General features: G+C 50.9%; 1 protein-coding gene and 1 pseudogene across 1 annotated transcript; both read left to right on the forward strand.

Annotated features, from left to right (window-relative positions):
- Positions 1-367: 367 nt before the first annotated feature.
- On the forward strand, positions 368-1,309 carry LOC132360065 (myeloid-associated differentiation marker-like). Its single transcript, XM_059915180.1, is given in 1 exon segment — positions 368-1,309. A coding segment is annotated over 1 exon segment (942 nt).
- An 8,146-nt stretch (positions 1,310-9,455) lies between these two features.
- LOC132360066 (myeloid-associated differentiation marker-like) lies at positions 9,456-11,425 on the forward strand (annotated as a pseudogene).
- The last annotated feature ends 219 nt before the right edge of the window (positions 11,426-11,644 follow it).

Here is an 11,644-nt window from a genome sequence, read left to right on the forward strand (position 1 = left end):
AAAATTCTTGTTCAATTTTCAGAGCCTTGAAGGGTTGTGGTTACAGATAAGGGTCAAGCTACCCTGTGTCTCTGTAGATAATGGCATGCAGCACAAAGAGGTAAAAAAATGTGCATGGTTTGATGCCAGACCAAACACAGCTGTGAACCTTGGGATAAGACAAGTCTCCTGAGAAGGCCAAGGGTGATGGGTGGGGAGAATCATTCTGGAGCAGCTGTGCCGTTACCCAAGTGTGTGGACAGCTGGTTTGAACTCCAGAGATCTTGAGCCTCAGCCATCACAGACCCCTGAGCCTTTCCAGGCATCTGATCAATCCTCCTCCTGAGCTGAATCTTTCTCTGGTGGGTCCTCGGTGAAGACCACTGCCATGTTGGTGGCGGTGACCAGTAGGACCAGAACGACCACCACCTAATCGTCCTCAGGCCTGGGCTCCCCAACCATTATGGGTTGCTGCCTCCGACGGCTGCAGCTGCTCTCCACCTGCGTGGCCTTCTCCCTGGGGGCCAGCGTGGGCACCTGGCAGGGGCCCATAGGTAACTGGTCCATGTTCATCTGGTGCTTCTGCTTCGTCGTGACCCTCATCACCCTCATAGTCGAGTTATGTGAGCTCGAGGATCACTTCCCCTTCTCCTGGGACAACTTTCTCATCACCTGCAACTGCTACTCTGCCCTCCTCTGCCTCTCAGCCTCCATCATCTACCCCACCACCTACATTCAGTTCTTGCCCGACAGCCGCTACCGGGACCGCGCTGTCACCTCCACTGCATTCTCCTGCCTCGCTTTTGTGGCTTATGCCATGGAAGTGGCCTGGACTAGGGCCCAGCCCAACGTGATCACAGGCTATATGGCCACCGTGCCAGGCCTGCTCAAGGGGCTGGAGACCACTGTGGCCTGTGTCATCTTCGTCTTCATCAGCAGCCCCTACCTGTACCTGCAGCAGCCGGCCCTGGTGTGGTGCGTGGCTGTGTACTCCATCTGCTTCCTCCTGTCATCTGTGGCCCTCCTGCTGAACCTGGGCAAGTGTGACAACAGGCTGCCCGTCCCCTTCCCCATTTTCCAGGTTGTGCTCACCCTGCTCTCCGTCCTCCTCTACGCCACTGCTCTGGTCCTCTGGCCGCTCTACCAGTTCAACCAGAAGTTCGGCGGCCAGCCCCAGCGGTCCAGCGATGTGAGCTGCAGCGATAGACTCACCTCCTTGGTGTGTACCTGGAACCAACGACTGGCTGTGGCCAGTCTGACAGCCATCAACCTGCTGATTTATGTGACTGACCTGGTGTTCTCGGTCCATCTGGATTTTGTCAGGGGCTGAGACTTTGCCCAGGGGCTCCTGATTCCTCTTCTCACCTGAAGTTCGTTTCCAAGCCCTGACGTCCTCTGATGTGCTCTTCCTGGCTCCCCTCTCTCCCTTCTCACATCCTTCCCCATTCATCTCGCTCTCTTTGCTGTTTCCTCCCCTCCTTCCACTCTGTCTCCTTCCTGTTTTGTGTGGTTGCCCAGATCCTGCTTTGCCTCTTTCTCTTGCTGCTCTCATCTTTTCTACATTTTCTGCTTTGGGGCCCCTTTTGGTCATCTTTGTTTTCTCGTCTCCCGTGTCCTGACCGCCTCTTCCCCTTTTCCTTCTTCTGACCCATCGGGACCCTGAGCTTCTTCCTCCTCTGCCCACCGCCCCCCTCCCACCTCCTAAGGTGCTGACTCCACATCACACAGCCCTCTGTGCAGCTGTTCACACCCCGGGCCTCCGGAGGGGCCTCACAGCCAAGGCATGCCTGTGCCCCTGGCGGCGCCTTCGTTGGTGTGTGTATATGGGTTTGGGGTGTGCTGGTGAGTAGGTAGGGATTGGGCCTCACTTCCTCCCAGTGGGGGGGGGGGGGTGTACAATGCACCTCCCCTTTATTTAAAAAAAAAAAATCTCTGGAGGGCAATAATTTCCGGCAGTCAGGAGGCTTAAAGCAGAGACCCTGGGTCCCTAGGCCCCAGCTGGTGCTCAGCCCTGCCTGACACTGGCTCCAGAATTTTTCCCGGCTTACTAAAACCCACCTCCTAGAGGTCATCTTAAAGGACGCAAGGGCTGAATGCCTTCCATCTGAACTACTCTCTGGGGGATCAAAATAGGAGCTGGCAAAAAACTTCACGGTCTTGAAGACAACTGTCTGAAGTATTTGTGAGGGGCAGCGATGTGGCCCTCCTGCCTCAGAGTTCAAAACAGCACGTCCTGCCTGTGCGGGGAGAAGAAAATGGCCACTGCCAGCCTTAAAGCTGATGTTAGCCTGGAATTTTTTTCTTTCTTTTTTCTGGTCAGGAGGGCAAAAATTACTGGATGGCCCTGTTCTTTTTTTTTTTTTTTTCCCTAACAAAGATAAGATTGAGTTTAATTGTTTGTCTTTGGATTTTTTTTTCTTTTTTTAAAAATATCTTTATTGGAGTATAATGGCTTTACAATGTTGTGTTAGTTTCTGCTGTACAACAAACAAAGTGAATCAGCTCTATGTATACATATATCCCCATATCTCCTCCCTCTTGAGCCTGCCTCCCACCCTCCCTATCCCACCCCTCTAGGTCATCACAAAGTATCAAGCTGATCTCCCTGTGCTATGCAGCAGCTTCCCACTAGACGGCCCTGTTCTTAAAGGCGGAGTTTCTTTTCTATTTTGGGGGGGAAAGTGGGTTGAACGGGTGGGGATTTCAGCTGCTGCAGTCAAAGGAATTGCAGTGCTTGAGTATGTGGTACACACACGTGTTTCTGTATGTCAGTGGCTTTTTGTTGCTGCTTCCTGCTTCTCTGGGACTCATGCATAAAGTGACCTATATAAATGTAGAAATATATATATATATATATTTTTCTTTTTCTTTTAATTACCTGGAGCTTCTGGTCCCCGTCAGCCCCTGCTGTCAATCATAGAGAGAAATCTTGTCCTTTCTTCCACATCCATAACGTTCTTTTTTTAAAAACCTCAGTACAAAGATAAAAGAAAAAAAGAAAACAAAAATGAAACCAACAAAATCCACAGATCCTAATTGCCCCAAATTTGACTAGAAATCAGAAGCAGCCTAGCTTTTAAAGGGGCCTTGCCAGCTCCTGGATGCCTCTCTTTAAAGGTGTGTGCTTTGTGCATACTGAGTGTGTAGTTGTGTGCGGTGTCAGTGGGCAGGCATGCATTAAGACCAGCAGCCCTTTGTATAACTGTTGGCAGGGAAGTCACCCCAAGCCTTCTTCCTCTCCTGTTTTCAGCCACAAAGGCTCAGAGTCCAGCATCCTAGTGTCACCAGGGCCAGAGAAGCCAGGCAAGCAGAGCTGTGGGGAAGAGGCAGGGGAAGGACCTGCACTGCTGCCACTCACTCCTGTATTGGGATGAAGCAAGAAGCAGGCAAATCTTAAGAAGGAATGAAATAAAATTCATATTTTAAGATGAGACAAGAAAAATTTATTTGGCCAAATTCACCTAAAGCTGGGTTAAAAAGTTAAACAGATTTCTTTATTGCAGGACTTCTTAGGACCTTGTACAGATTAGTATGCATTACAAAATTACCAAAAGAGGTATATAGCAGTAAGTGATTCCCAAACTTATGTGATCAGGGAACTCTTTTTTTTCATGGAACATCATGGGCTAGTGTTCCATGGGATACCCTTTGGGAACCATCCATCACATCTCCCTGCCCCCACCCCCGCCACTGCCCCCAGACTGGTTCAACAGCTTGGCTTGAAAGGCTCTAACAAAATCACCTCCCACGGTGGTCCATCTCCTTTGGGGCAGCTTTCATTCCTTAGGGAGTGCAAAGCCCACTTGCCCTGCTCTCTGGACTTGCACAGAGAATTTCAATCCCTGTTCAGCTGGAGAGTTCTCTGGAAAGTTCTCAAGTGTCCTTGTGTTTCCTGGCCCCCCGTGCTCTAGACTGAATGTCTCTGCATTAAGTCAGGTGCTCCTTCAGGGCAGGAACTGGGCTTTGCTGTGGGATCTGCAGTGCCCAACGCACAGTAAACGCATGGTAAATAGTTGTTTAGGACAGAAATGAATAGAGCCTCCACAGTTCTCTCACGCACACGTCAACGGTGCCCCGATCTCCAGACCTGCCACGGTCCTGGCTGCCTGTGTTGATGGGCTGTGGAGCCACACATGGCGGCTCACACGTTCCCTGTGACATTCAGTCTCCAACGCTCATTGCTCCTTGGATACTTGACTCTCCAGATCCCACAGCTCTCTTACACATAATCTCACGATGGCATCTTGATCCCTCCTCAACGCCTTTGCACAAGCTGTTCCTTTGCCCGGGACATGGCCACCTCTTTATCAGTCTTCAGATCTCTGCTGAAATGTCACCTGTGTAGAAGGATCTTCCAAAAGTACATCTGCCCATCAGGCTCCATCCTAAGACCCTGTTTGTTCTCTTCATCGTGCTGGTCACTACCTGAAGTTTTCTTGTTAGAGTATTTAACAAGTTTATGGGTTTGTCATCTGACGCTCCCACCGGAGGCTCCACGTGGACAGATGTCTAGTCTCTGCTGTCACCTCTGTGACAAGGGGCCAAGTCAGTCCTGGGCATGGGGTGGGCACAGTACATTTTGGACAAATGAACAACTGAAATCAGTAATCATTGGGGGAAGGGGGTGTTCTTATCACATGCACACAAAATGATAATTATTACAATAAAGGGGGTGGGAGGAAACTTTGGAGGCGATGAATATGTTTATGGCCTTGATAGTGGTGATGGTTTCATGGGTGTATATTTATCCCCAAACTCATAGAGTTGTATACATTAAATATTTACATATGTTTACATGTCAATTATACCTCAATAAAATTGTTTTTTAAAAAATAAAATGTAGTTAAAAGTGCTACACAGTAACATGGGAAAGTGAGTAGAATACTTAAAAGACAAATCACATGTAGCACAATTATAATAATATAAAAATAAGTTTTTATGTTGAGATAAATTACAAAGAAATACATGTTTCTATTACTTAAAAAAAAACAAACCATCAATCATGGAGGTCTTGTCATCCAAGACGACGCAAACTCTCTTTCCACATTTCATCATAAACGGTCCTGTCACTGTTCAGTCAGACTCCCAGGGGCAGAGCGAGGTTTGGAGTCGCTGACGTTCTAGCAGAGGCTGATTCATCAGGAGCTGCCTCTGGCTGCCTGGCCAGCTCCGTGCAGTCGAGCCTGTGAAAGACCCTTGTCATGTTTCACTGTGTGGTCCTTCACGAGGATTGGCTAGGCTGACCGAGAATTTTAATTTTTCGAAAAAATTCAAACCATCTTGAAACACACAAGCCAAGCATCCAGGTGCAGGTGGGAAGGTTGAGCACGTTTATTGGGAGGCTCCTCAAGGAGATGCAGAGACAGGAGCCCAGGCTGCCTCCCTGATGCTCTGGCTGGTGTACCCCTTTCCTAGACTCCCTTCCCAAAGCACTCAGTGCCCGGGTGCCCAGAGGGAGGGGCGGGGGCACTGGGAGCACCTGGCATGGGGTCTGAGATGGTTGAGGGAGCAGGAAGGAGATGTGAGGCTACAGCTGCCCTGGGGGGCATCAAATGTCTGGCGCCCTTGGCCCCTCCCCATCATCAAGACCAGTTGAATGTTTGTTCCCTGAGTATTTCATAAGTCTGCCCCCATTTTCCACCTCTGAAAGTGTCTTTGCTCAAGGTCCATCATTACACACCTCGACTGTGGAATTAGCCCGGAAACTGGCCACCCAGCTTCTTGGCCGGCCTCCATTCTGTTTTCCTCCTAACGGCCAGAGTGACAGTTCCAAAGCGGGAATGTGATTGATCAGCCCCTTCCTTACAGAATGTCAGTGAGGCATCATCACTTACAGCTAAAATCCAACTTATTTCTCAGGTGTTCAGGCCCATCCACTTTGGACCCTGTCTGCTGCACCTGCAATACCTCCCTTACTCCCTGCCTCACTTGTTGTGCTCAGGTAAGACCCAGGAGCTTGTGGTGACCTGCCCACACCAGGCTCCTTCACAGAAGTGTCAGTCTGGGAGCAATGGAAGGTGGAGTTGGTGGAATCCAGTTAGGCTTCCTGGAGGAGGTGATTAAGGGTCAAATCTTAAAAGACAAATAAAGGTTAACAAGGCAAAGAAGAGAGGAAGAGTTTTGGGTTTTATGATTTGCTCAAGGATCTCATGAATCTTCAGTGGTGGAGTTGATGTGACTGCGGCTTGTGTGTGGGAGGGGGAGGGAGAAGGGAGAATTGAGCGTGGCCAACTGGAGGCCAGTCTATATGCCCACTTGGGTCAAGAATGAGGCTGTGGGGTGGCACAAGGTAAGGAGTTGGAGCTGAGACACTTTGGAAAAGCCAGGACCACGTGGCCTGCAGCCTCAGAGCAAGAGTAGACAAGGAAAACCATGTCCTTCAGCAAGAGGAAATGTCAAGGCTGATATCCGCCTCCACAGGAGGTTTGGAATTTTTTCTTTAAGTCTCCACAGAAGAAATCAAAATCTCAGGGCTTCAATTCTTGCGAAGTGGGCCCAAATGTGCATGATCTCTGAGGTCCAACAACTCTAACCTGGGAAATTAACTCAATCAGTGCCCAGCAGACGACTGGCCTGGAGGGTCCTGAGCAGGAGCAAGTGCAGTTTTTCTGGGTGAAGCTCCTAACCCAGGCAGCAGGATCCTCCCAGGAAAAGGGGGTCCTGTAAAAGGGGGCTCTGAGTTTAATGACAAAGTACACGAGGGAACAATCCACTGTGAATCACAAGAACTCCAGTGAACAGACACCAATCTGAAAGAGAAAACAAACAAATACGCTTAATACAATCAAGCACATTAGAAAAAGACACCATGAAGAGAGGACAGGAAGATATGAGAGAGAACCCTAATGGGTTGAAGAATGTCCTCCTAATATTCAAGTCTACTCAGAACCTCAGAATGTGGCCTTATTTAGAAATAGGGTCTTTGTAGAAATGATTATTTAAGAATCTTGAGATGGAAATCATCCTGGATGGAGGGTGGGCCCACAATCCAGTGACTGGAGTCTTTATAAGAGGAAGGACAGAGAGATTTGCACACACAGAGTTGAGAGAAGATGAGCACGTGAAGGTGGAGGCAGAGATGCAGTTAAGCGGCCACAAGCTAAGGGGCCTCCAGAAGCTAAAAGAGCAAAGGAACGACCCTCCCCTGGAGTATCAGAAGCAGCATGGCCCTCCTAACCCCTTGATTTCACACTTCTGGCCTCCAGGACTGTGAGAGAATACATTTCTGTTGTTTTAAACCACCAAGCTCGTGGTAACTTGTTGCAGTAGCCCTAGGAAACAAAGATGAATAAAAAAATAGAAAATAGAGTCTTTGTCATATTTTTAGAAATTTCCAGAAAAGCTTGCCCACCTCTGGTTCCAGAGCGTGGTGGTCACGTGGATCCAAGGACCCCTTGTCCTAATCCTGTGGTGCCCCAATGTGTGAGACTCACAGGGTAGGATCCACTGATCTAGAGATGGGTGGTCGGTCTAAAGGCCCACAGGAGCCAGGGTGGAAGGAGGTAAGTAAAGGGGATGGAGACGACTAAGGCCCACTGGAGAGGACCACCTGCATCTGTTGAAGGATAGTAGAAAAGCAAGATGCACTGTGCATGACACGGTCTCATGTTTATAAAATAGGAAAAAAATTTACAGATACCCCTGCAAACATGGGTGCATGTATGTACACACATGTCTAAATATGGTTTCAGAGCACGTGAAATGTGTTGAAGGCTGTATCTGAGGTTGAGGACATATGGAGGCTCCCTGGATGGGGGGGTGGACGCGCCTGTCAGCAGGCAGGAAGCCTGGCCACGCCGAAGAGAAGAAACTGGGCACATGTGATGTGATCAGAGTCCTGCTTTATGTCCATTATACATGAGAATAAGAAAATACAGAAAATACTAAACAGAGATGAAGAATGAAAAGCAACATAAAGTAAAGGGGGTAGCAGCTGCTCAGCTCCAGCCCCCACCCCACCACCCTCAAGGGAACATAGCCCAGTGACACAAGATCACGTCAACATGCCCGGCTGCTGGGCTGGCAGGGCTCAGCCACATGTAGGATGTGCTCCGACGGGGGCACCATTTCCACGCTCGCAGATTAGAGTGGAGGAGGGGCTGGTGGGAAACTCAGGCAAACCTGTTGCTTTACAGGTGGAGGTATTGCAGCCCAGAGAGGGCACATGCCTTACCCAGGGCCACACAGCTGGAGCCCCCATGCCTCTCTTTCTCCAAGTTCTGCTTCTGTGGCGTTAAACTGATCCAAAGTTGTCATTTAGCTTTAAGTGTAAATCGCACAGTCACTTTGTGGAGGTAAGTTGGGAACAAATTCGGGGACAGACAGCATGACACCCCCAGCTTCCCTCAGAGCCAGTGCCCCTCCCCCCACCCCTGGCAGTGCCCACTGGAAGGCCAGCAGGCTCCAGGGCTCCACTGGCAACTGGGCTGAAGGAGCCGTGTGAGTCCAGGTAAGTTCTCGGGGTTTGCTCTGTGTTTCTCTTTCCAGCCTCAGCTTTTTCCAGGGTTTATTATCAGCAAAGGTGACAAGGCCCCTGATGGCAGGAAGCTGGCTGCGGGCTCAGGGTGCTGACACTTAAACCCTGGGGGCGCCTCTCGACAAATAGTCCCTTTGAAACAGGGCAGCTGTCCCTGGGGAGGGAGCAGGCTGGGGAGGAGCTCTCAGTCCCCCACACCCTGGGACCCTTGCAGGAGGCCCTGTGTGAGGCAGGACTGCAACCCTGCTGGCGGGACCGTCTTGGGCAGGTGTCCTGGGCAATTCCCTGGTCTCCATGGTCCCTGCCACGCTTGCCACGTGTCCCCTGTCCCAACCCTGAAACCCCTTTAGGCCCCCGTCCTCCCTCCCTCAGTTCCACTCCAGCCCCTCCTCCATGGGGAAGGTGGGCTCCATGCCTGCATCCCTTCTGGGTCAGAAGACACCGACCGGGCTGCCTCGGGGCCACTCGGACCCCGGAATCCTCCCCAGCTCATCTCCACTCTGCCGCCCCCGCCCCAGTCCCAAGTGCATCCTCAGGGCTGTCACCTCCCAGAGATCCAGCAGGTGCCTCCTCTTTCAGCTCCTGCCCTTAAGAGGGGGCCTATCATCCGTCCATCCTCCACCCCCTCCCTGGGATGCCCTGAAAGGCTCCGCATCAGCATCCAGACACAACATCCTTGTCCATTTCCAATCCCTTCTTCCCAGCTTGGAAGCTGCTAACCACTCTCCCAGGCCAGAAAAATCCTCGCTCAGGTAGGACTATTGCTAGATCCTTCCAGACTCGCACCTGGATGGCAGCTTTAGAGTTTAAAAGCCAAATATATGTTAATTTATTCTGTGGTTCCCCCAGGATGCTCCACCTTGGAGTAATGCTGGGTTGGTGTCTTTTTTCCCAAATGGAGAAGAGTCACATGTTAAGGCAAAACTGGGGGGTGACGGGTGGGATTCAAACAGTTCTTATTTCCCATATCATCTTGTCCCCGCTGCCTTGCTCTTACGCCATGGCTTATCTCTGTTCACCCCTGAAGCTGCTGGGTCACCGGGTGGGGCTGGGTCACCTCAGACGGCAGCTCCTTCTAGTGATGGCTGCAGGGAGGAAAGGCCGGGACACGTGTCTCTTCGGGTTGCTGTGGAAGGAGCCCATGGCCCTGAAGGTGTGTCCTGGGTCCCAGAGCCTGAGTTTTGGTCCTGGGCTCCCACCCACATGCCCTGCTGGAATGCTGGGCTGTAGAGCAAAGGGTTCAAACTCACAGCTATGGCACTTTTATCTGGGGCTCCCACTTTCTAGCCATGCAATCTTAGGGAAGTGCTGAAGTCCCTGAGCCTTAGTTTTCTCATCTGTAAAACGCGGTTAGCAGTACAATCCACGATCCTTTTTCTGAAACACTTCAGGTCAGATATGATCCAGAATTCAGAATTTTTCAGCTTCAATTATGCAACATGGTGTATGTACTCCATAGAATATAACACCCCACCGGAGTCTGAAAGCACCTTGTAATCAAACATATTAGTGTTTCTGCCACCGAGCTTTTGAGCATGCACACTAAGTGCAATAAATAAAAAACATAAATTATCTCACGTCTGTGCAGGTCAAATTTTGTTACCAAATGAATTTTTAAAAAATTCTTGTTCCATTTTCAGAGCCTTGAAGGGTTGGGATTGTAGATAAGGACCATCCTAAGCATCCTGTCTGCGTAGATAATGGCCCACAGCTCAAAGAGATTAAACAAATGTTCATGGTTTGAGGCCAGACCAAACATGGCTGTGAGCTTTGGGATAAGACAAGTCTCCTGAGAAGGCCAAGGGTGATGGGTGGGGAGAATCATTCTGGAGTAGCTGTGCTGTTACCCAAGTGTCTGGGCCATTGGTTCAAACTCCACTGATCCTGAGCCTCAGCCGTCACAGGCCCCTGAGCCTTTTCCAGGAGTCTGACTCCAGAGCTGGATTTTTCACTGGCGGGTCCTCAGCAAAGACCACTGCCATATCGGGGACATAGACCTGCACGACCATCACGACCTCCACGTGATCGTCCGCAGCTCTTTGACCATCATGGGCTACTTTCTCAGCCTGCTACAGCTGCTCTCCACCTGTGTGGCCGTCTCCCTGGTGGCCAGTGTGGGCACCTGGAGGTGGGCCATGGGTGACTGGTCCATGTTTGGTGCTTCTGCTTCGTCGTGACCTTAACATCTTCATAGTTGGGTTACGTGGGCTCCAGTCCCACCTCCACCTCTTCTGGGACAGCCTTCTCGTCACCTGTGCCGGCCATGCCACCCTCTTACGCCTCTCGGCCTCCATCGTCTTTGCCATCACCTACATCCAGTTCTTGCCTCACAGCCCCTTTCGGGACCACGCCATCACTGCCACTGCATTCTCTTGGATGGTTTCTGTGGCTCATGCCACCCAAGCGGCCTGGATCTGTGCCCTGACTGGCGAGTTCTCCTGCTATACGCTCACCTTGCCAGGCCTGATCAACAGGCTGGAGATCTTCATGGCCTGTGTCATCTTCGCTTTCATCAGCAGCCCCCACCGGTATCAGCAGCAGCCGGCCCTGGTGTGATGCATGGCCATGTGCCCCATCTGCTTCCTCCTGGCAGCCACGGCCATCTTGCTGAACTGGTGCAACTGGAACAAGCTTCCTATCCCCTCCCCCATTTTCCATTTGGGGCTGACCCTGCTCTCCCTCCTTCTCTACACCTCCGCTGTGGTCCTCTGGCCGCTCTACCAGTTCGTCAAGAAGTTCGGCAGGCAGCCCCAGCGATCCAGTGATGTGAGTTGCCGTGATAGACTCACCTCCTATGTGTGCGTCTGGGAACCATGGCTGCCTATGGCCATCTTGACAGCCATCAACCCGCTGATTTATGTGGTTGCCCTGGTGGATTTGGCCCGCCAATTTTTTTTATCAGGTTCTGAGGCTCTGCACAGGGCTTCCCGATTCCCTCTTGTCAATGGAAGTTTCTACACCGAGCTCTGACGTCCTCTGATATCATCTTCCTGGCTCCCTCTCTCCTTTCTCACATCCTTCCCCATTCATCTCGCTCTCTTTGCTGTTTCCTCCCCTCCTTCCGCTCTGTCTCCTTCCTGTTTTGTGTGGTTGCCCAGATCCTGCTTTGCCTCTTTCTCTTGCTGCCCTCATCTTTTCTACATTTTCTACTTTGGGGCCCCTTTTCTGGTCATCTTTGTTTTCTCGTCT

This window comes from Balaenoptera ricei, chromosome 2 (genome assembly GCF_028023285.1).
Source record: "Balaenoptera ricei isolate mBalRic1 chromosome 2, mBalRic1.hap2, whole genome shotgun sequence".
Classification (NCBI taxonomy): domain Eukaryota; kingdom Metazoa; phylum Chordata; class Mammalia; order Artiodactyla; family Balaenopteridae; genus Balaenoptera; species Balaenoptera ricei.